The 23,916-nt window shown below is 44.5% G+C and overlaps 3 protein-coding genes across 3 annotated transcripts; all 3 read right to left on the reverse strand.

The window, feature by feature from the left end:
- Nucleotides 1–818: 818 nt before the first annotated feature.
- LOC144736788 (CUB and zona pellucida-like domain-containing protein 1) lies at nucleotides 819–4,788 on the reverse strand. The gene is made up of 8 exons (XM_078619423.1): nucleotides 4,682–4,788; nucleotides 3,609–3,680; nucleotides 2,722–2,906; nucleotides 2,515–2,615; nucleotides 1,849–2,151; nucleotides 1,661–1,757; nucleotides 1,195–1,366; nucleotides 819–976 (listed from the first exon to the last, which is right to left on the reverse strand). The coding sequence occupies exons 1-8, from the start codon at nucleotides 4,752–4,754 to the stop codon at nucleotides 873–875; spliced, it is 1,107 nt and encodes a 368-aa protein (XP_078475549.1). The 5' UTR covers nucleotides 4,755–4,788; the 3' UTR covers nucleotides 819–872.
- Nucleotides 4,789–9,694: 4,906 nt separating this feature from the next.
- Nucleotides 9,695–13,684, reverse strand: LOC144736787 (CUB and zona pellucida-like domain-containing protein 1). The gene is made up of 8 exons (XM_078619422.1): nucleotides 13,539–13,684; nucleotides 12,459–12,530; nucleotides 11,584–11,768; nucleotides 11,388–11,488; nucleotides 10,732–11,034; nucleotides 10,544–10,640; nucleotides 10,071–10,242; nucleotides 9,695–9,852 (listed from the first exon to the last, which is right to left on the reverse strand). The coding sequence occupies exons 1-8, from the start codon at nucleotides 13,609–13,611 to the stop codon at nucleotides 9,749–9,751; spliced, it is 1,107 nt and encodes a 368-aa protein (XP_078475548.1). The 5' UTR covers nucleotides 13,612–13,684; the 3' UTR covers nucleotides 9,695–9,748.
- Nucleotides 13,685–19,469: 5,785 nt separating this feature from the next.
- Nucleotides 19,470–23,402, reverse strand: LOC144736819 (CUB and zona pellucida-like domain-containing protein 1). The gene is made up of 8 exons (XM_078619462.1): nucleotides 23,300–23,402; nucleotides 22,227–22,298; nucleotides 21,340–21,524; nucleotides 21,129–21,229; nucleotides 20,463–20,765; nucleotides 20,275–20,371; nucleotides 19,824–19,995; nucleotides 19,470–19,627 (listed from the first exon to the last, which is right to left on the reverse strand). Exons 1-8 carry the CDS (start codon nucleotides 23,370–23,372, stop codon nucleotides 19,524–19,526), a joined length of 1,107 nt encoding a protein of 368 aa, XP_078475588.1. The 5' UTR covers nucleotides 23,373–23,402; the 3' UTR covers nucleotides 19,470–19,523.
- Between the last annotated feature and the right edge of the window lie 514 nt (nucleotides 23,403–23,916).

A 23,916-nucleotide genomic window follows, 5' to 3' on the forward strand; every position in this document is an offset into this window, starting at 1 on the left:
GCCCACCCAGAGCACTCCATGAAATACAAATAGAGGGCGTGGCTATGCACAGACAAAATCCCTGGTGGGCAGTGTGGAACTGTTGCTCCTACCTCTATATAATGGTCCACAACAGCTAGCACAACCAATATTATCACATGTCCTTCGACCAAACATCACAGGCAAGTAGTAAGGTTTGGTCACGTGTACAGAACTGGAGCAATTCCATTCATAGTTGAGAATGTCAAGCAATTTCAACTGTAAAATAAGTATAACCCGTAAAAACAAAGTTTTTCACTATAAATCCTTCATATACGTGGCAGCTAGAGTCCTCTCGTCTGGCTTGAGAAGGCAGCCACCTATGGGTCAGATTATTGCATCGCACCATTAAGCAATTGGTAATTCAATATAATATTTTTTGTCCTAGAAAGTAAAATTTCGGAAAAAAATGTTCACGAACATTGTCACGCACAACGAGTTGTGGAAAATGTCAGCTCGATAGGATTACAGGAAGTGGGTTAGTAAACGACCGAAAGATTTGCACGGTCCTAAGCAAGCGAACTTAATATAAAGGATTTAAAAACAGGCAATAGCATGTTTTGTCAAGATATTTCCCAATTGCTCAACGTTACATCATGCAAGATGCCACTGGTCTGATGCTGGGCCTCAAACCGCAAAATTTGTAGGTACAAGCAGCATCGCGCCATGAAGGTCACCAAGATCTAGAAAAATGTAACCTTTAAAATCCCATGTTTATGTCAGCCAGTGTCCCAAGTGGAAAGCATGCAAGGCGACCAGGTGAAGAGGTTTCATAAAATAAGCGCCATTAAAGTCATAAATCAGTTTGAATCGATGCTTTATTTTCTATCACGTGCACACGTTAAACATCTGCATCACTTCTTAGCCAGCATCTTCTTTGAAGCAAAGCCCAAGGCCACAAGGACGATGGAAGCAATCGCTGCAATGGCCACAACACCAGGGTAGTCCAGGACCTCCGCTGCAAATTGGAAAAGGCAACTGGGTAAGGCAACGTATAGAAACATGTCTGCAACTAGACATTTGTATACGTTTAGCATGAAAATTGGTTTCCAAATATAGAACCCTGTAAGACCCATTTTTAGCCTGTGGTAGGAGTTCTAAAATTCGGATTTAACAGCATATCCCCTGAAGTAAATTAGGAAACCGTATTGAACTGGTAAAACGTAAAAAACGCACAGCGGGATAGGGCGGCATCCTCGCTGTAGACAAAGGGTCCTCTGGTGAAGATGTAGACCGGGGTATCCACGGTTTCCAAGCTGCTCCTCTTTTTCCTGGCCAGACATCCTTGATGGCAGCGAGAGGCAGTCAAAGAAGCCTTGCAAGCTATCAATGCAGCGTGGATGTACACCTGCAGAGGAGTGAAAGGGAGGTTAACAATAAAACAGCACGTGCAATTTAAGGGGATGTGAACGCCCCAGGAGACACCCAACAGAATCATTAGCAAGCAATGTTTTACCATTGGGACTGTTGGGCCAGTACAAGTTGATAAAATGAGGAAAACCATTGCAGAACAGAAGTTCTAAATTAGACAAATGAAGCAAAGTTGTAAATTTTCCCCAGGCCATTCTTGATGCAAGGCAAAGCTCGACCCTACCACTCGAAGTTCATGATAGCTTTTACCATGATGGGACATTGAGCTCACGTATTTTTTATCTTGAGCAGTGAAGGCGAAGGCTGGGAAGGTGAAGCGGCGGGCAGTGGCGGTGACGGTGACGTTCACAGTGCTGTCACGCAGACACCTACAGAAAAGCAGGCCACAGATTAGGCAAGAAATAGAGGCTCAAGGACACTTCAGCCAGTGTCAAGCGCGAGAATAGAAAAACGACGCACCCTTCTTTCACGAGATAATATTTCAGCGGATCAAGGGGGCTAATGGTGGGAGTTGCGTAGAGGTCGACGGTGAACAGGGAAAGGTCGAGGCCGGTCTTGAGGGACAACTGGAGATAGAGGGTTTGACGCAGCTGCACCACTAGGGGGTAGTCGGTGGGCAGGTATGGCGCCAGGAACGTTGAGCTTTTGTAGAAATCCATCTTCAGTTCCAGTTCGGCATAGACGGTCTGGTTGAGCACAACCTTGGTGCTGTTGGGCTGGAGTGCTAAAGACGACAAGAGCTCCGTCCTCGGAATCTTGCAGCTATTATAAAAATGAAGGAGATAATGCAAAGAAAAGCGCATCAGTGTCTCGGTCTTAACAAATTAAATCCTATCATTACAAGATCAGAGTTTAGTTCAAATTACGGTGCATCAAGCCATTCTCCTCAAAAATAGGTCACGTAAACAAGTACCAATCATGTTTTTCAGTTCGGCAGTCAGTTGTGAAACTGATGATAAAATGTAGCTTTTGGATAAGATCTTTCATTTGAAGGCATGCCAATATCCAGGAAATTAACGGAAGGGGTCGTCACGACAGGCTTGGTCACGCCATTACGTGGCATTGCAAGAATGACATTTAGGTAACTGAGAATCTACGTGTCAAGCATGGGTTTTGGTCACATACATTGCATTGACCATGATGTACACGAAGTCGTAGGTGATGATGCCGAACGTGGTACTGGGCAGAGAAATCGTTTGAGAGAAGACGAGGTCTGTGCTTGTTTCCTGTGGGGGGGGGGGGGGGGGGGAGATACAAGGCCGATTAGAACCGATTGAAAAAAAGCAAGAAGTCAAGTTAAAGCACTTTATATTAAAAGTGAATTTTGGAGACCTCAAAGACGGTGCCACATTCTCCGAGCGAGATGTTGAACGTGATGTACGGCCCAGATTCTGTCAATCTGCATGCAGGAGTTGCAGAGTTCATGACGAGATCAGAAGCGCCATAGCCCAGCAGAACGCTTTTCGCGATCTTCGCAGACATCCTCTCCTTGACGCACTCCACCTCGTAGGTGACACCTGTAAAGATATTCAATGAGACCCATGGACAGTGATTAAATTTAGCAAAGCACACGGTTATACAAAGTGTCTTATGATGGCACACGCAAAGAACAGCCCAATACGTTTTTAAAATGAGAAACCTCACAAATAAGAGTACAGGTCAGAATTAATTTTACTTAATGCATTGCATGTCGATTAAATGTTTCCCCTTGAGCTAGTGCTCCGTGTAAAATCAGAAGGGTGGGCCCATCGCAAACTTTGCATATTTAACCCTCCATGTAAAAATGAGATTTCTACGTAGTGCGGAACATGCGTTTGTGCCCTTTTGAATACTGTTGCAATATAGCAAATACAAATTTAAAGCTTGTTTGTACCAACTGCACATCATGCAGCTTCATTGCCTTCCCCCACCCCCAGCACCAAACCTCCAAATCTGCAATAGGAGTTAAACCAGTGCACATTCGTTGGGTCTTTCGGTAAAGCCACGTAGAAAATAAAATATCACAAAGTTTCGATCGCAACAAGCAATCGTCGTGAGGTAAAAATAGGAGCTGCCGAGGCAGGATGTTATAAAGGCTTGAGATGGGTGTAGCCCAAGGATCAGCGAAGTAGGTGGGGCCAGAGATGAAATTTCCAGACGAGGTATACTGCGTGGCAATCGAGATTGTCTTGGGTGGCAGTCCCGTGTCACGTGGACACGTGCACAGCATTGTGTATTACCCGCAGGGATCGTAGATGGGGGCAATTCCTCATCATCGATAGCCCTCAAGCCACGGTTGGCAGCTCGATGGCCTTCAAGGAGAAGCACAACAGCAGGGTTAAAGTGTGGCATTGAAAAATCAATGGGTACAAAGCTTTCACTCGCGCAACAGCATTTCCTCCATTTAGTCCTGACGCTTTCTTGAGGAGTGTTCCACACCATTGACAGATTTTGTCCCGGTAACCAGGGAGATCCACGTTTGTTAGGACGTTTACAGGAATATCAGACGAGTCGAAAGGATTGTATGCATGGAGGCGTTGATGAAGGGCAAGCAAACAATAAGAAACAAGTTGCTATTATCATGCACAAGCGAATGCAACTGTTATTGGGCAAAGTCTAACTACACCAAAACCCTGCCCATGGCGGTGGTTTCGGTCGACAAACCTGACTTTCCACGATAAAAAAGCGTTCAATTTTTTTTAAATCACCCTCCCGTTTCAGGTTACTTTATATCAATCCAAACAGGACGCAATAATTCAAAATGTAAAGTATTACTAATATTTTATGAATTATAGTCAACATGCGTTGCATAGTAAATGTATCGAATAAGCATACTCCCTCCAAGTAGCGTGTCGTACACGTACTGCACACCACAATTAGACTGCGTGGCTGAAACGAACACACGACCTGGAACCAGCAATGGGCTGCATTGGAGACAAGATGGCGCGTGTGCGTCTGCAGCAACGCAGGACTAAATGTATACGCGAATGTTGCAGTCAAATTCACGATGGCCACCATTAGAGTTCACTCAAATGGGGATTACATGTAACACCAGACGCTTATTATAACTTGCCAAGTCTGAGAAATGGATTCTTAGGCGACGTTGAGTAAACTTCTAATAACAAAGAACGCAAGACAGTTCGATACATTAAAGAAATTCAAATAATGTACTGCACTTCTGTTCGATAGTTGCTAAAATCAATAAGTCTCATTGCCAAGCGTACGAGTTGCCATGAGAGCTTCATTACGCTTAACAACTTTCTCTCCACAAGCTTAAAAACACGCATGGTGAGTGCCGTGTGATAAGCCTCACCTACGAAGCCTGGATCCGCAGACAAAACACCGACTACGCAGAGCACCACGACCCAGGAAAGCAGAGACTCCATCTTGATTCTCAGGCGAGAGACAGGAGAACGGTGGTCTTATTCGGCCATTTATAGTCGCTGAGGGTTCCCTCTGATTGGTCGCAGTGGCACGCTGTTCAATTACCTCGTGTCTCTCATCGATGCTTTGTGTTTCGATTACAATACACTTACTTGAATCTGGTATGCAGGCATTACCCCTCAATTAAGGAGCGTACAGTCCACTGTGCTCGCTTGTAGTAATTCAATGATTTGATTATTTTTCAACAATAAGGGGTGTGGAATCACTTATGGAACCTAATTGAATTTGTTTAAATTGTATACATCAATACAAACAAGTAAACCCGTAAAAACAAAGTTTTTCACTCTAAATCCTTTATATGCGTGGCGGCTAGAGTCCTCTCGTCCTCTGGCTTGAAATGGCTGCAATCTATGGGTCAGATGATTGTCTGCCAGTATTAAGCAATTGATAATTAAATATTTAATTTGTTTTCCCTAAACAGTGTAACATTTTGGAAAAAAAATTTCACGAAAATCAATTGTCACACACAACGAGTCTGTGTGGAAAATGTCAGCTCGATTGGATCACGGGAAGTGGGTTAAAAAACGAGCGAAATATTTGCACGGTCCTAAGCAAGCAAGCGAACTTAATATAAAGGATTTAAAATATATTCGCCTGTGGAGGACGCGGGGATCGATCCCGCGACCTTTGGCATGGGAAGCGAAGGCGCTACCAACTGAGCTACTCCGCCACGGCCTGTGGAGTGGTTACGCTCTGGGCTCTTATACTGTGACGTTCCGCCAAAGCGATGAATGAGTTCTATTTGAATATATGTAAAATAACATTTTTTTGCCTAAAAAGTGTAACATTTTGGGAATTTTTTTTCACGAACATTAATTGTCTGGCACAACGAGTCTCTGTTGAAAATGTCAGCTCCATTGGATCACGGGAAGTGGGTTAAAAAACGACCGAAAGATTTGCACGGTCGTAAGCAAGCAAGCAAGCACGCAAGCAAACAAGCACGCAAGCAAGCAAGCAAGCACGCAAGCAAGCAAGCACGCAAGCAAGCAAGCACGCAAGCAAGCAAGCACGCAAGCAAGCAAGCACGCAAGCAAGCAAGCACGCAAGCAAGCAAGCAAGCACGCAAGCAAGCAAGCACGCAAGCAAGCAAGCGAACTTAATATAAAGGATTCAAAAATCACACTCGTCCCACTTTATGAACGTGCATATTTAAAGGATTCATGTAATCAAATCTATCTAAATGTGTGGAATCTCGCAAGTTCTGCAGGGACTAAGCCTGGTTTTGGATGGGTGCACACCAGTGCAAGATACCACGGCCTTGCGATGAAGCCAAGACATGGTAGTACATAAATTGACGCATTTTACGGAAAGAGTTTTGCATTAATTTGGTCTGTCTTAAGATTGAATCTATCTTTTTAAATCCTTTATATTAAGTTCGCTTGCTTGCGTGCTTGCTTGCTTGCGTGCTTGCTTGCTTGCTTACGACCATGCAAATCTTTCGGTCGTTTTTTAACCCACTTCCCGTGATCCAATCGAGCTGACATTTTCCACACAGACTCGTTGTGCGAGACAATGAATGTTCGTGAAAAAAAATTCCAAAAAATTTACACTTTTTAGGCAAAATTTTTTTATTTTACATATATTCAAATAGAACTCATTCATGGCTTTGGCTGAACGTCACAGTGTAAAAGCCCAGAGCGTAACCCCTCCACAGGCCGTGTCGGAGTAGCGCAGTTGGTAGCGCCCTCGCTTCCCATGCCAAAGGTCGCGGGATCGATCCCCGCGTCCTCCACAGGCGAATATATTTTAAATCCTTTATATTAAGTTCGCTGCCACGCATATAAAGGATTTATAGTGAAAAACTTTGTTTTTACGGGTTATTCTTATTATAGCTTCAAATGCTATGTTCTTGTATTCGTGGGTTTTCTTTGGTTACTCTGGAATCCTCCCACGTGTCTTAAGAATGGAAGTGGCTAAACAACCCAGAGCAAAACATCTGCCTTAAGGGGCCGTCCATAAATGACATCACGCGATTTTGGACGATTTTTTACTCCCCGCCCCCCCCCCCACCATCGGCACACGGCATCACAAATATTCAGACCCCCCCTCATATATGACGTCACAAAGCTCTTCCCCCCCAAATCGCTTTAAACTATTGTAATTGTAGTGCGTATTTAATGTGTCCCTGCACTCTGATGGTGTAAGATAATACATTTTTTTAAAAAGTATATTTAATTAAATAGAACGTGTTGATGTGACGTCCCAATTCTCAACCCCCCCCTCCTCACACATCGTCACAAATGTCTGACCCCCCCCCAGGTGCGTGACGTCATTTATGGACGGCCCCTAAGACTTATCGCGGATTCCCTGGTGGGATATATAGCATTGCAAAAGTGTATTATTACTCTATTGGTACCTCATTTGCCAGTAAAAATATGATAATTGGTTTATTACCCTTTTATCTGTCAACAATGTTTTTTTACTGGCAACTGAGGTACCAATGGTGTAAAGGCTTACCCCGAGCTCTCATACTCTGATGGTGCATTGTCTTTGAGTTATGCGCCTTTTGGCGTCATCTGGTCCAAACCATGTGAGGCTAGGCTCTAAGGAAAGCTGTCTCGGGTGTGGACCAATCAACTTCAAGGACAGTGCATACATTATCAGAGTTATGTTTTTGTTTGCATTATGACTGCATGTATTGTGGTCTATGCAAACATGACTCCTCGTAAAAAAGGTGTCAGTTTTGTTGCCAGATAAAAGGGTAAAAAAACTATTATCATTGTATTATTACTCTTCATAATGCAATCATCATTATCAACGTTAAATCCGCGATTGGATGAAAGCCTCGACAAAATGCAGCCACTTCTCACGACCCCTTGGTGCAATAATCCGCCTCGCACCTGCAAATGAACTGATTTTCTCGCTCCATCTCCCTGCCGGATTACCCTCTCAGATGCGTTGCATTGCTTGAATGTCTCGGTTATTCAATTCCCCCAATCATAAGTAACTCCCTGTAGGAGAATCTAAACGATTATTTACAGACCGCTAACGTAATTTACACAATAACTGGTGACTTTCCTATAAAGAAGATGTCTGCATGTTGTTAATGTGTGAACGCTGATGGACCAATTTATTAGCGAAGACAAACATCGTTTTGCTAAAAATCTATATGATGTTATTGGAAGGCAGTACAGCTCATTACACACACAGGAATAATCTTAACCATATTTTAATTACTTTCACTTTCATTTGAATTTAAACTTTGACATTTTGATACCCGAGCACGTGTTGGCGGCCTTTTCTATCAAGTTCTAACATTTCAGGCAATACATTTTAATTGGACCTCATGGTTAATTGTCAAGGAATGTGTGCGTTTTCGTCAAGGTGCAAGCCGTTATTTTTTCAAACCACGTTTGTGAAAAACCCTCGAAGTTGTCTGCATGGCATTGGAAAAATATGGTCGCCTTGTATGTTATTTTGCCAAGTGTGGCCTCCGAAGAGAGATTTGATGATCAGCCATTTCTATTTGTTGTCCACAAAGCTCAAGCACAATGTAAAACCAAAACACCTTATTAGCTGTAGCATGGATCATAGGCCACTATAGATCAAAGTCACTTCGATGGCGTTTGAGAGCAGACATGAATAGCATTGACCAGTGCCAGATTATCCTAGGAGCAAAAGTAGCTACATATGCTACTGGCCCCGTACCTTCTGCATCGCGCCAAATGCTTTCAAGCTATCAATTCCGGTTCAGCGATTCCTCACTTGCTCTGTTACGATGCCTTCAACTTTCATGAACGACCGGTTTTAAGGTCAGTTAATTTGCATTATCTGCATGGCTGTGTAGCCAATGAATATATTACTTTGAAAGTAAAATACAAAAAATTGGTGTTGTATTTTTTTATTCAACGCCCAAGATATGCTACAGGGCCTGCACGAGCTTCATCAAAAACGGATATTGGCAGAGTTCCAGGAGTTTAGGTATTTCTAAAGGGACAGTCGCTGTACAAATGTGAAGCAATTTGTGGCCCTAAACACGTTCCTTCGGAGTGGGCAGCGCATTCGTGCGATCCGTGTCACGCGGCGCAAGCTGCGTGGGGCTGTGCATCACGTGGTGCCGAGCACACCCAAAGCGCTCTATGAAATACAAATAGAGGGCGTGGCTATGCACAGACAAAATCCCTGGTGGGCAGTGTGGAACTGTTGCTCCTACCTCTATATAATGGTCCACAACAGCTAGCACATGCTTGCACAACCAATATTATCATATGTCCTTCGACCAAACATCACAGCCAAGTAGTAAGGTTTGGTCACGTGTACAGAACTGGAGCAATTCCATTCATAGTTGAGAATGTCAAGCAATTTCAACTGTAAAATAAGTATAACCCGTAAAAACAAAGTTTTTCACTATAAATCTTTCATATACGTGGCAGCTAGAGTCCTCTCGTCTGGCTTGAGATGGCTGCCACCTATGGGTCAGATGATTGCATTGCACCATTAAGCAATCGGTAATTAAATATAATATTTTTTGTCCTAGAAAGTAAAATTTTGGAAAAAAATGTTCACGAACATTGTCACGCACAACGAGTTGTGGAAAATGTCAGCTCGATAGGATTACAGGAAGTGGGTTAGTAAACGACCGAAAGATTTGCACGGTCCTAAGCAAGCGAACTTAATATAAAGGATTTAAAAACAGGCAATAGCATGTTTTGTCAAGATATTTCCCAATTGCGCAACGTTACATCATGCAAGATGCCACTGGTCTGATGCGGGACCGCAAAATTTGTAGGTACAAGCAGCATCGCGCCATGAAGGTCACCAAGCTCTAGATAAATGGAACCTTTAAAATCCCATGTTTATGTCAGCAAGTGTCCCAAGTGGAAAGCATGCAAGGCGACCAGGTGAAGACGTTTCATCAAATAAGCGCCATTGAAGTCATAAATCAGTTTGAATCCATGCTTTATTTTCTATCACGTGCACACGTTATACATCTGCATCACTTCTTAGCCAGCATCTTCTTTGAAGCAAAGCCCAAAGCCACAAGGACGATGGAAGCAATCGCTGCAATGGCCACAACACCAGGGTAGTCCAGGACCTCCGCTGCAAATTGGAAAAGGCAACTGGGTAAGGCAACGTATAGAAACAGGTCTGCAACTAGACATTTGTATACGTTTAGCATGAAAATTGGTTTCCAAATATAGAACCCTGTAAGACCCATTTTTAGCCTGTGGTAGGAGTTCTAAAATTCGGATTTAACAGTATAGACCCCAAAGTAAATTAGGAAACCGTATTGAACTGGTAAAACGTAAAAAACGCACAGCGGGATAGGGCGGCATCCTCGCTGTAGACAAAGGGTCCTCTGGTGAAGATGTAGACCGGGGTATCCACGGTTTCCAAGCTGCTCCTCCTTTTTCTGGCCAGACATCCTTGATGGCAGCGAGAGGCAGTCAAAGAAGCCTTGCAAGCTATCAATGCAGCGTGGATGTACACCTGCAGAGGAGTGAAAGGGAGGTTTACAATAAAAAAACAGCACGTGCAATTTAAAGGGATGTGAACGCCCCAGGAGACACCCAACAGAATCATTAGCAAGCAATGTTTTACCATTGGGGCCAGTCCAAGTTGATAAAATGAGGAAAACCCATTGCACAACAGAAGTTCTAAATTAGACAAATGAGGCAAAGTTGTGAATTCTCCAGGCCATTCTTGATGCAAGGCAAAGCATAGCGCCAAGGCTCGACCCTAGCACTCGAAGTTTATGATAGCTTTTACCATGATGGGACATTGAGCTCACGTATTTTTTATCTTGAGCAGTGAAGGCAAAGGCTGGGAAGGTGAAGCGGCGGGCAGTGGCGGTGACGGTGACGTTCACAGTGCTGTCACGCAGACACCTACAGAAAAGCAGGCCACAGATTAGGCAAGAAATAGAGGCTCAAGTACACTTCAGCAAGTGTCAAGCGCGAGAATAGAAAAACGACGCACCCTTCTTTCACGAGATAATATTTCAGCGGATCAAGGGGGCTAATGGTGGGAGTTGCGTAGAGGTCGACGGTGAACAGGGAAAGGTCGAGGCCGGTCTTGAGGGACAACTGGAGATAGAGGGTTTGACGCAGCTGCACCACTAGGGGGTAGTCGGTGGGCAGGTATGGCGCCAGGAACGTTGAGCTTTTGTAGAAATCCATCTTCAGTTCCAGTTCGGCATAGACGGTCTGGTTGAGCACAACCTTGGTGCTGTTGGGCTGGAGTGCTAAAGACGACAAGAGCTCCGTCCTCGGAATCTTGCAGCTATTATAAAAATGAAGGGGATAATGCAAAGAAAAGCGCATCAGTGTCTCGGTCTGAACAAATTAAATCCTATCATTACAATAGCAGAGTTTAGTTCAAATTACGGTGCATCAAGCCATTCTCCTCAAAAATGGGTCACGTAAACAAGTACCAATCATGTTTTTCAGTTCGGCAGTCAGTTGTGAAACTGATGATAAAATGTAGCTTTTGGATAAGATCTTTCATTTGAAGGCATGCCAATATCCAGGAAATTAACGGAAGGGGTCGTCACGACAGGCTTGGTCACGCCATTGCAATTATGACGTTTAGGTAACTGAGAATCTACGTGTCAAGCATGGGTTTTGGTCACATACATTGCATTGACCATGATGTACACGAAGTCGTAGGTGATGATGCCGAACGTGGTACTGGGCAGAGAAATGGTTTGAGAGAAGACGAGGTCTGTGCTTGTTTCCTGTGGGGGGGAAGATACAAGGCCGATTAGAACCGATTGAAAAAAAGTAAGAAGTCAAGTTAAAGCACTTTATATTTAAAGTGAATATTGGAGACCTCAAAGACGGTGCCACATTCTCCGAGCGAGATGTTGAACGTGATGTACGGCCCAGATTCTGTCAATCTGCATGCAGGAGTTGCAGAGTTCATGACGAGATCAGAAGCGCCATAGCCCAGCAGAACGCTTTTCGCGATCTTCGCAGACATCCTCTCCTTGATGCACTCCACCTCATAGGTGACACCTGTAAAGACAATCAATGAGACCCACGGACAGTGATTAAATTTAGCAAAGCACACGGTTATACAAAGTGTCTAATGATGGCACACGCAAAGAACAGCCCAATACGTTTATAAAATGAGAAACCTCACAAATAAGAGTACAGGTCAGAATTAATTTTACTTAATGCAATGCATGTCGACTAAATTTGTCCCCTTGAGCTAGTGCTCCGTGTAAAAGCAGAAGGGTGGGCCCATCGCAAACTTTGCATATTTAACCCTCCATGTAAAAATGAGATTTCTACATAGTGCAGAACATGCGTTTGTGCCCTTTTGAATACTGTTGTAATATAGCCAATACAAATTTAAAGCTTGTTTGTAACAACTGCACATCATGCAGCTTCATTGCCTCCCCCCACCCCCAGCACCAAACCTCCAAATCTGTAATAGGAGTTAAACCAGTGCACATTCTTTGGGTCTTTCGGTAAAGCCACGTAGAAAATAAAATATCAAAGTTTCGATCGCAACAAGCAATCGTCGTGAGGTGAAAATAGGAGCTGCCGAGGCAGAATTATAAAGGCTTGAGATGGGTGTAGGCCAAGGATCAGCGATGTAGGTGGGGTCAGAGATGAAATTTCCAGACGAGGTATAATGCGTCGCAATCGAGATTGTCTTAGGTGGCAGTCCCGTGTCACGTGCACAGCATTGTGTATTACCCGCAGGGATCGTAGATGGGGGCAATTCCTCATCATCGATAGCCCTCAAGCCACGGTTGGCAGCTCGATGGCCTTCAAGGAGAAGCAAAACAGCAGGGTTAAATTTTGACATTTAAAACTCAATGGGTACAAAGCTTTCACCCGCGCAACAGCATTTCCTCCATTTAGTCCTGACGCTTGCTTGAGGAGTGTTCCACACCACTCTTGACATATTTTGTCCCGGTAACCCGGGAGATCCACGTTTGTTAGGACGTTTGCAGGAATACTAGACGAGTCGAAAGGATTGCATGCATGGAGGCGTTGATGAACGGCAAGCAAACAATAAGAAACAATTTGGCTATCATTATGCAAAAGCGAATGCAACTGGTATTGGGCAAACATTCTAAGGATACGAAAACCCTGCCCATGGCGGTAGTTTCGGTCGACAAATCTGACTTTTTACGAAAGAACGTTCGAATCACCGTCTCACTTCAGGTTAATCCAAATCAATTCAAACAGGACCAAAAAAGGCAGGATGTAAAGTAGGACTAATATTTCGTGAACTTTTTTCAACATGTGTTGCATAGTAAGTGTGTCGAATAAAAATACCCCCTACAAGTAGCGTGTAGCACACGTACTGCACACCACGATAAGCGTACGTGGCTGAAACGAACATACGACCTGGAACCAGCAATGGGCTGCATTGGAGACAAGATGGCGCGTGTGCGTCTGCAGCAACGCAGGACTAAATGTATACGCGAATGTTGCAGTCAAATTAACTAGGGCCACCATTAGAGTTCACTCAATGGGGATTGCACGTAACACCAGACGTTTATTAAAACTTGCCAGGCAAAGTCTGAGAAATGAAATAGATTCTTAGGCGACGTTCCGAGTAGATCACTAATAACAGAGAACGCAAGACAGAGTCCGATACATTGCAGCAATTAAAAAAATATTGTACTGCATTTCTGTTCGATAGTTTCTGAAATCAATAGGTTTCATTGCCAAGCGTACGAGTTGCCAGGAGAGCTGTACTACGCTTAACAACTTACTCTTCACAAGAGTAAAATTACGCAGCGAGTGACGTGTGAGAAGCCTCACCTACGAAGCCCGGATCCGCAGACAAAACACCGACTGCGCAGAGCACCACGACCCAGGAAAGCAGAGACTCCATGTTAATTATCAAGTGACAGACAAGAGAACGGGGGTCTTATTCGGCCATTTATAGTCGCTGAGGTGTTCCTTCTGATTGGTAGCAGTGGCACGCTGTTCAATTACCTCGTGTCTCTCATCGATGCTTTGTGTTTCGATTACAATGCACTTACTTGAATCTGGTATGCAGGCATTACCCCTCAATTAAGGAGCGTACAGTCCACTGTGCTCAGGTGTACGAGAACATGTTGCTCGCTTGTAGTAATTCAATGATTTGATTATTTTTCAACAATAAGGGGTGTGGAATCACTTATGGAACCTAATTGAATTTGTTTAAATTGTATACATCAATACAACCAAGTAAACCCGTAAAAACAAAGTTTTTCACTCTAAATCCTTTATATGCGTGGCGGCTAGAGTCCTCTCGTCCTCTGGCTTGAGATGGCTGCAATCTATGGGTCAGATGATTGTCTGCCAGTATTAAGCAATTGGTAATTAAATATTTAATTTGTTTTCCCTAAACAGTGTAAAATTTTGGAAAAAAAATTTCACGAAAATTAATTGTCACACACAACGAGTCTGTGTGGAAAATGTCAGCTCGATTGGATCACGGGAAGTGGGTTAAAAAACGAGCGAAATATTTGCACGGTCCTAAGCAAGCAAGCGAACTTAATATAAAGGATTTAAAATATATTCGCCTGTGGAGGACGCGGGGATCGATCCCGCGACCTTTGGCATGTGAAGCAAGGGCGCTACCAACTGCGCTACTCCGCCACGGCCTGTGGAGGGGTTACGCTCTGGGCTCTTATACTGTGACGTTCAGCCAAAGCGATGAATAAGTTCTATTTGAATATATGTAAAATAAAAACATTTTGCCTAAAAAGTGTAAAATTTTGGGAATTTTTTTTCACGAACATTAATTGTCTGGCACAACGAGTCTGTGTGGAAAATGTCAGCTCGATTGGATCACGGGAAGTGGGTTAAAAAACGACCGAAAGATTTGCACGGTCGTAAGCAAGCAAGCAAGCACGCAAGCAAGCACGCAAGCAAGCAAGCACGCAAGCAAGCAAGCAAGCACGCAAGCAAGCAAGCAAGCACGCAAGAAAGCAAGCACGCAAGCAAGCAAGCACGCAAGCAAGCAAGCGAACTTAATATAAAGGATTTAAAAAATCACACTCGTCCCAGTTTATGAACGTGCATATTTAAAGGATTCATGTAATCAAATCTATCTAAATGTGTGGAATCTCGCAAGTTCTGCAGGGACTAAGCCTGGTTTTGGATGGGTGCACACCAGTGCAAGATACCTCTGCCTTGCGATGAAGCCAAGACATGGTAGTACATAAATTGACGCATTTTACGGAAAGAGTTTTGCATTAATTTGGTCTGTCTTAAGATTGAATCTATCTTTTTAAATCCTTTATATTAAGTTCGCTTGCTTGCGTGCTTGCTTGCTTGCGTGCTTGCTTGCTTGCTTACGACTGTGCAAATCTTTCGGTCGTTTTTTAACCTACTTCCCGTGATCCAATCGAGCTGACATTTTCCACACAGACTCGTTGTGCGAGACAATGAATGTTCGTGAAAAAAAAATTCCCAAAATTTTACACTTTTTAGGCAAAAACAAATTATTTTACATATATTCAAATAGAACTCATTCATGGCTTTGGCTGAACGTCACAGTGTAAAAGCCCAGAGCGTAACCCCTCCGCAGGCTCTGGCGGAGTAGCGCAGTTGGTAGTGCCCTCGCTTCCCATGCCAAAGGTCGCGGGATCGATCCCCGCGTCCTCCACAGGCGAATATATTTTTAAATCCTTTACATTAAGTTCGCTGCCACGCATATAAAGGATTTATAGTGAAAAACTTTGTTTTTACGGGTTATACTTATTATAGCTTCAAATGCTATGTTCTTGTATTCGTGGGTTTTCTTTGGTTACTCTGGAATCCTCCCACGTGTCTTAAGAATGGAAGTGGCTAAACAACCCAGAGCAAAACATCTGCCTTAAGGGGCCGTCCATAAATGACATCACGCGATTTTGGACGATTTTTTACTCCCCGCCCCCCCCCACCATCGGCACACGGCGTCACAAATATTCAGACCCCCCCTCATATATGACGTCACAAAGCTTTTCCCCCCCAAATCGCTTTAAACTATTGTCATTATAGTGCGTATTTAATGTGCCCCTGCACTCTGATGGTGAGAATACATTTTTAAAAAAGTATATTTAATTAAATAGAACGTGTTGATGTGACGTCCCATTTCTCAACCCCCCCCTCCTCACACATCGTCACAAATGTCTAACCCCCCCCCCCCCCCAGGTGCGTGACGTCATTTATGGACGGCCCCTAAGACTTATCGCGGCTTCCATGGTGGGATATATAGCATTGCAAAAGTGTATTATTACTCTATTGGTACCTCATTTGCCAGTAAAAATATGAGAATTGGTTTATTACCCTTTTATCTGTCAACAATGTTTTTTTACTGGCAAATGAGGTACCAATGGTGTAAAGGCTTACCCCGAGCTCTCATACTCTGATGGTGCATTGTCTTTGAGTTATGCGCCTTTTGGCGTCATCTGGTCCAACCAATGTGAGACTAGGCTCGAAGGAAAGTTGTCTCGGGTGTGGGCCAATCAACTTCAAGGACAGTGCATACATTATCAGAGTTATGTTTTTGTTTGCATTATGACTGCATGTATTGTGGTCTATGCAAACATGACTCCTCGTAAAAAAGGTGTCAGTTTTGTTGCCAGATAAAAGGGTAAAAAAACTATTATCATTGTATTATTACTCTTCATAATGCAATCATCATTATCAACGTTAAATCCGCGATTGGATGAAAGCCTCGACAAAATGCAGCCACTTCTCACGACCCCGTGGTGCAATAATCCGCCTCGCACCTGCAAATGAACTGATTTTCTCGCTCCATCTCCCTGCCGGATTACCCTCTCAGATGCGTTGCATTGCATGAATGTCTCGGTTATTAAATTCCCCCAATCATAAGTAACTTCCTGTAGGTGAATCTAAACGATTATTTACAGACCGCTAACGTAATTTACACAATTGTAATAAAAGACTCCGTCAGGCACTTCTGGTCTCCGTTGGTCTTTTATTCAAGTTCTTTTTCCGCACCCCGCTGGTCTCCTCCGCGGACCAGCGTCATCTGGCACATGCCCGCACGCGCTTCCTCCTCAGCTCCTCCACTCGTCCTCAAACCCCGCTGGTCCTGACAAGGGACCAGCATCTCCTCTCACGTGCAACGCAAGCTCCTCCCGCGTGCCCGCACGCTCCTCTCGCGTGCCACGCATGCTCCTCTCGCGTACCCGCACGCTCCTCTCGCGTGCAACGCAAGCTCCTCTCGCGTGCAACGCAAGCTCTTCTCGCGTACCCCGCACGCTCCTCTCGCGTGCCACGCACGCTCCTCTCGCGTACCCCGCACGCTCCTCTCACGTGCCACGCACGCTCCTCTCACGTACCCCGCACGCTCCTCTCGCGTGCCACGCACGCTCCCCTCGCGTACCCCGCACGCTCCTCTCGCGTACCCGCACGCTCCTCCGTTATCTCCTCCTCGCGCGCGCCCCGCACGCAGTCTCCTGTTAGTCGCTCCGCTCCTCCCCGCTCCGCACGCCGCTGGCCGACGGTGTGCCGAAGCCCCATCAGCCACGTGGCTGATGGCGCGGCGGCCCCCCAACGTGGTCCTGCTTCTTCACTCCATCAACTGGCCCCGATCCCTCCCGGGCTCCCCTCTATTTCGTCTCTCCCACGTGACCCTGACTTCTCCCCTTCCGGATCGTCAGATCCGGCCTTCCCATACTACCCCACTGGCTCCACCTCCATTCACCTCGCTTCCCATTGGAGCCGAGGTGAACGGCGGCCCCTCCCACACGCCCCCCATACTGGGCTCCGCCCCCAATACCCTGGGCCGTGTGATTGGGCCAGAGCCCAGCAGCAACCCATTTACGCTCGCATTACACAATTACTGGTGACTTTCCTATAAAGCAGATATCTGCATGTTTGTCAATGTGTGAACGCTGATGGACCAATTTAATAGCGAAGACAAACATCGTTTTGCTAAAAATCTATATCGATGTTATTGGGAGGCAGTACAGCTCATTATACACACAGGAATAATCTTAATAATATTTTTTAATTACTTTCACTTTTATTTGAAATTAAACTGTCATTTTGATACCTGAGCACGTTGGCAGCCTTTTCTATCAAGTTCTAACATTTCAATTGGACCTCATAGACTGTCAAGAAATTCGTGCGTTTTCGTCAAGGTGCAAGCTGTTATTTTTTCAAACCACGTTTGTGAAAAACCCTTCAAGTTGCCTACTTGGCATTTGGAAAATTTGATCACCTTGTATGTAATTTTGCCAAAAGTGTGGCAATTAAAGCGTTGTGCAATTCCGATTATACCATGTTTCAAGCCAATAATATTGGCGTCCGATAGCTTAGATGATCAGCCATTCCTATTTGTAATCCACAAAGTGCAAGCACAATGTAAAACCTACATCTTATTAGCTCTAGCGTGGATCATAGGCCACTAAAGATCAAATGGTCACTTCGATGGCGTTTGAGTGCAGACACGAATAGCATTGACCAGTTCCAGATTATCCTTGGAGCAAAAGTGCTACTGGCCCTGTATCTTCTGCCTCGCGCCAAATGCTTTCAAGCTATCAATTTCGGTTCAGCGATTCTTCACTTGCTGTTACGATTGCCTTCCACTTTTATGAACGAAGGGTTTTAAGGTTAGTTAATTTGTCAGCCGACTGTATAGCAAGTGAAACTAGTATTTAAGTAGAAAAAAAAATTGGTGTCTTTTATTTATTTCGGGTCCAAGATATGCTACATGACCTGCACGAGCTTCTTCCGGCACGGATCTTGGCATAGAGTTCCAGGATTTTAGGCATTTTCAAAGGGACAGTCCCTGTAAAAATGTGAAGCAATGTAGCCCTAAAACACGTTCCTTCGGAGTGGACAGGTTGGAACTTCGTTGGACAGAGCAGTCCTGCGATCCGTGTCACGCGGCGCAAGCTGCGAGGAGCGGCACGTCACGTGATGCCGAGCCCACCCAGAGCACTCCATGAAATACAAATAGAGGGCGTGGCTATGCACAGACAAAATCCCTGGTGGGCAGTGTGGAACTGTTGCTCCTACCTCTATATAATGGTCCACAACAGCTAGCACAACCAATATTATCACATGTCCTTCGACCAAACATCACAGGCAAGTAGTAAGGTTTGGTCACGTGTACAGAACTGGAGCAATTCCATTCATAGTTGAGAATGTCAAGCAATTTCAACTGTAAAATAAGTATAACCCGTAAAAACAAAGTTTTTCACTATAAATCCTTCATATACGTGGCAGCTAGAGTCCTCTCGTCTGGCTTGAGAAGGCAGCCACCTATGGGTCAGATTATTGCATCGCACCATTAAGCAATTGGTAAGTCAATATAATATTTTTTGTCCTAGAAAGTAAAATTTCGGAAAAAAATGTTCACGAACATTGTCACGCACAACGAGTTGTGGAAAATGTCAGCTCGATAGGATTACAGGAAGTGGGTTAGTAAACGACCGAAAGATTTGCACGGTCCTAAGCAAGCGAACTTAATATAAAGGATTTAAAAACAGGCAATAGCATGTTTTGTCAAGATATTTCCCAATTGCTCAACGTTACATCATGCAAGATGCCACTGGTCTGATGCTGGGCCTCAAACCGCAAAATTTGTAGGTACAAGCAGCATCGCGCCATGAAGGTCACCAAGATCTAGAAAAATGTAACCTTTAAAATCCCATGTTTATGTCAGCCAGTGTCCCAAGTGGAAAGCATGCAAGGCGACCAGGTGAAGAGGTTTCATAAAATAAGCGCCATTAAAGTCATAAATCAGTTTGAATCGATGCTTTATTTTCTATCACGTGCACACGTCAAACATCTGCATCACTTCTTAGCCAGCATCTTCTTTGAAGCAAAGCCCAAGGCCACAAGGACGATGGAAGCAATCGCTGCAATGGCCACAACACCAGGGTAGTCCAGGACCTCCGCTGCAAGGCAACGTATAGAAACATGTCTGCAACTAGACATTTGTATACGTTTAGCATGAAAATTGGTTTCCAAATATAGAACCCTGTAAGACCCATTTTTAGCCTGTGGTAGGAGTTCTAAAATTCGGATTTAACAGCATATCCCCTAAAGTAAATTAGGAAACCGTATTGAACTGGTAAAACGTAAAAAACGCACAGCGGGATAGGGCGGCATCCTCGCTGTAGACAAAGGGTCCTCTGGTGAAGATGTAGACCGGGGTATCCACGGTTTCCAAGCTGCTCCTCTTTTTCCTGGCCAGACATCCTTGATGGCAGCGAGAGGCAGTCAAAGAAGCCTTGCAAGCTATCAATGCAGCGTGGATGTACACCTGCAGAGGAGTGAAAGGGAGGTTAACAATAAAACAGCACGTGCAATTTAAGGGGATGTGAACGCCCCAGGAGACACCCAACAGAATCATTAGCAAGCAATGTTTTACCATTGGGACTGTTGGGCCAGTACAAGTTGATAAAATGAGGAAAACCATTGCAGAACAGAAGTTCTAAATTAGACAAATGAAGCAAAGTCGTAAATTTTCCCCAGGCCATTCTTGATGCAAGGCAAAGCTCGACCCTACCACTCGAAGTTCATGATAGGACATTGAGCTCACGTATTTTTTATCTTGAGCAGTGAAGGCGAAGGCTGGGAAGGTGAAGCGGCGGGCAGTGGCGGTGATGGTGACGTTCACAGTGCTGTCACGCAGACACCTACAGAAAAGCAGGCCACAGATTAGGCAAGAAATAGAGGCTCAAGGACACTTCAGCCAGTGTCAAGCGCGAGAATAGAAAAACGACGCACCCTTCTTTCACGAGATAATATTTCAGCGGATCAAGGGGGCTAATGGTGGGAGTTGCGTAGAGGTCGACGGTGAACAGGGAAAGGTCGAGGCCGGTCTTGAGGGACAACTGGAGATAGAGGGTTTGACGCAGCTGCACCACTAGGGGGTAGTCGGTGGGCAGGTATGGCGCCAGGAACGTTGAGCTTTTGTAGAAATCCATCTTCAGTTCCAGTTCGGCATAGACGGTCTGGTTGAGCACAACCTTGGTGCTGTTGGGCTGGAGTGCTAAAGACGACAAGAGCTCCGTCCTCGGAATCTTGCAGCTATTATAAAAATGAAGGAGATAATGCAAAGAAAAGCGCATCAGTGTCTCGGTCTGAACAAATTAAATCCTATCATTACAAGAGCAGAGTTTAGTTCAAATTACGGTGCATCAAGCCATTCTCCTAAAAAATGGGTCACGTAAACAAGTACCAATCATGTTTTTCAGTTCGGCAGTCAGTTGTGAAACTGATGATAAAATGTAGCTTTTGGATAAGATCTTTCATTTGAAGGCATGCCAATATCCAGGAAATTAACGGAAGGGGTCGTCACGACAGGCTTGGTCACGCCATTACGTGGCATTGCAAGAATGACATTTAGGTAACTGAGAATCTACGTGTCAAGCATGGGTTTTGGTCACATACATTGCATTGACCATGATGTACACGAAGTCGTAGGTGATGATGCCGAACGTGGTACTGGGCAGAGAAATCGTTTGAGAGAAGACGAGGTCTGTGCTTGTTTCCTGTGGGGGGGGGGGGGGGGGGGGGGGAGATACAAGGCCGATTAGAACCGATTGAAAAAAAGCAAGAAGTCAAGTTAAAGCACTTTATATTAAAAGTGAATTTTGGAGACCTCAAAGACGGTGCCACATTCTCCGAGCGAGATGTTGAACGTGATGTACGGCCCAGATTCTGTCAATCTGCATGCAGGAGTTGCAGAGTTCATGACGAGATCAGAAGCGCCATAGCCCAGCAGAACGCTTTTCGCGATCTTCGCAGACATCCTCTCCTTGACGCACTCCACCTCGTAGGTGACACCTGTAAAGATATTCAATGAGACCCATGGACAGTGATTAAATTTAGCAAAGCACACGGTTATACAAAGTGTCTTATGATGGCACACGCAAAGAACAGCCCAATACGTTTTTAAAATGAGAAACCTCACAAATAAGAGTACAGGTCAGAATTAATTTTACTTAATGCATTGCATGTCGATTAAATGTTTCCCCTTGAGCTAGTGCTCCGTGTAAAATCAGAAGGGTGGGCCCATCGCAAACTTTGCATATTTAACCCTCCATGTAAAAATGAGATTTCTACGTAGTGCGGAACATGCGTTTGTGCCCTTTTGAATACTGTTGCAATATAGCAAATACAAATTTAAAGCTTGTTTGTACCAACTGCACATCATGCAGCTTCATTGCCTTCCCCCACCCCCAGCACCAAACCTCCAAATCTGCAATAGGAGTTAAACCAGTGCACATTCGTTGGGTCTTTCGGTAAAGCCACGTAGAAAATAAAATATCACAAAGTTTCGATCGCAACAAGCAATCGTCGTGAGGTAAAAATAGGAGCTGCCGAGGCAGGATGTTATAAAGGCTTGAAATGGGTGTAGCCCAAGGATCAGCGAAGTAGGTGGGGCCAGAGATGAAATTTCCAGACGAGGTATACTGCGTGGCAATCGAGATTGTCTTGGGTGGCAGTCCCGTGTCACGTGGACACGTGCACAGCATTGTGTTTTACCCGCAGGGATCGTAGATGGGGGCAATTCCTCATCATCGATAGCCCTCAAGCCACGGTTGGCAGCTCGATGGCCTTCAAGGAGAAGCACAACAGCAGGGTTAAATTGTGGCATTGAAAAATCAATGGGTACAAAGCTTTCACTCGCGCAACAGCATTTCCTCCATTTAGTCCTGACGCTTTCTTGAGGAGTGTTCCACACCATTGACAGATTTTGTCCCGGTAACCAGGGAGATCCACGTTTGTTAGGACGTTTACAGGAATATCAGACGAGTCGAAAGGATTGTATGCATGGAGGCGTTGATGAAGGGCAAGCAAACAATAAGAAACAAGTTGCTATTATCATGCACAAGCGAATGCAACTGTTATTGGGCAAAGTCTAACTACACCAAAACCCTGCCCATGGCGGTGGTTTCGGTCGACAAACCTGACTTTCCACGATAAAAAAGCGTTCAATTTTTTTTAAATCACCCTCCCGTTTCAGGTTACTTTATACCAATCCAAACAGGACGCAATAATTCAAAATGTAAAGTATTACTAATATTTTATGAATTATAGTCAACATGCGTTGCATAGTAAATGTATCGAATAAGCATACTCCCTCCAAGTAGCGTGTCGTACACGTACTGCACACCACAATTAGACTGCGTGGCTGAAACGAACACACGACCTGGAACCAGCAATGGGCTGCATTGGAGACAAGATGGCGCGTGTGCGTCTGCAGCAACGCAGGACTAAATGTATACGCGAATGTTGCAGTCAAATTCACGATGGCCACCATTAGAGTTCACTCAAATGGGGATTACATGTAACACCAGACGCTTATTATAACTTGCCAATTCTGAGAAATGGATTCTTAGGCGACGTTGAGTAAACTTCTAATAACAAAGAACGCAAGACAGTTCGATACATTAAAGAAATTCAAATAATGTACTGCACTTCTGTTCGATAGTTGCTAAAATCAATAAGTCTCATTGCCAAGCGTACGAGTTGCCATGAGAGCTTCATTACGCTTAACAACTTTCTCTCCACAAGCTTAAAAACACGCATGGTGAGTGCCGTGTGATAAGCCTCACCTACGAAGCCTGGATCCGCAGACAAAACACCGACTACGCAGAGCACCACGACCCAGGAAAGCAGAGACTCCATCTTGATTCTCAGGCGAGAGACAGGAGAACGGTGGTCTTATTCGGCCATTTATAGTCGCTGAGGGTTCCCTCTGATTGGTCGCAGTGGCACGCTGTTCAATTACCTCGTGTCTCTCATCGATGCTTTGTGTTTCGATTACAATACACTTACTTGAATCTGGTATGCAGGCATTACCCCTCAATTAAGGAGCGTACAGTCCACTGTGCTCGCTTGTAGTAATTCAATGATTTGATTATTTTTCAACAATAAGGGGTGTGGAATCACTTATGGAACCTAATTGAATTTGTTTAAATTGTATACATCAATACAAACAAGTAAACCCGTAAAAACAAAGTTTTTCACTCTAAATCCTTTATATGCGTGGCGGCTAGAGTCCTCTCGTCCTCTGGCTTGAAATGGCTGCAATCTATGGGTCAGATGATTGTCTGCCAGTATTAAGCAATTGATAATTAAATATTTAATTTGTTTTCCCTAAACAGTGTAACATTTTGGAAAAAAAAATTCACGAAAATTAATTGTCACACACAACGAGTCTGTGTGGAAA

This window comes from Lampetra planeri, chromosome 63, assembly GCF_965212315.1.
Source record: "Lampetra planeri chromosome 63, kcLamPlan1.2.h2, whole genome shotgun sequence".
NCBI lineage: Eukaryota > Metazoa > Chordata > Hyperoartia > Petromyzontiformes > Petromyzontidae > Lampetra > Lampetra planeri.

Excerpts from the sequence above, each read along its gene's own strand:
- LOC144736788 (XM_078619423.1), bottom strand. The coding sequence starts at position 4,754 with ATGGAGTCTCTGCTTTCCTGGGTCGTGGTGCTCTGCGTAGTCGGTGTT. Across the intron at positions 3,681-4,681 it reads TGCGGATCCAGGCTTCGTAG|GCCATCGAGCTGCCAACCGT; the intron begins GTGAGGCTTATC and ends TTCTCCTTGAAG. Across the intron at positions 2,616-2,721 it reads AATGTGGCACCGTCTTTGAG|GAAACAAGCACAGACCTCGT; the intron begins GTCTCCAAAATT and ends CCCCCCCCACAG.
- LOC144736787 (XM_078619422.1), bottom strand. The coding sequence starts at position 13,611 with ATGGAGTCTCTGCTTTCCTGGGTCGTGGTGCTCTGCGCAGTCGGTGTT. Across the intron at positions 11,769-12,458 it reads CCCATCTACGATCCCTGCGG|GTGTCACCTATGAGGTGGAG; the intron begins GTAATACACAAT and ends TTGTCTTTACAG. Across the intron at positions 10,243-10,543 it reads CTGCTCAAGATAAAAAATAC|GTGTACATCCACGCTGCATT; the intron begins GTGAGCTCAATG and ends ACTCCTCTGCAG.
- LOC144736819 (XM_078619462.1), bottom strand. The coding sequence starts at position 23,372 with ATGGAGTCTCTGCTTTCCTGGGTCGTGGTGCTCTGCGTAGTCGGTGTT. Across the intron at positions 22,299-23,299 it reads TGCGGATCCAGGCTTCGTAG|GCCATCGAGCTGCCAACCGT; the intron begins GTGAGGCTTATC and ends TTCTCCTTGAAG. Across the intron at positions 20,372-20,462 it reads TATTATCTCGTGAAAGAAGG|GTGTCTGCGTGACAGCACTG; the intron begins GTGCGTCGTTTT and ends GCTTTTCTGTAG.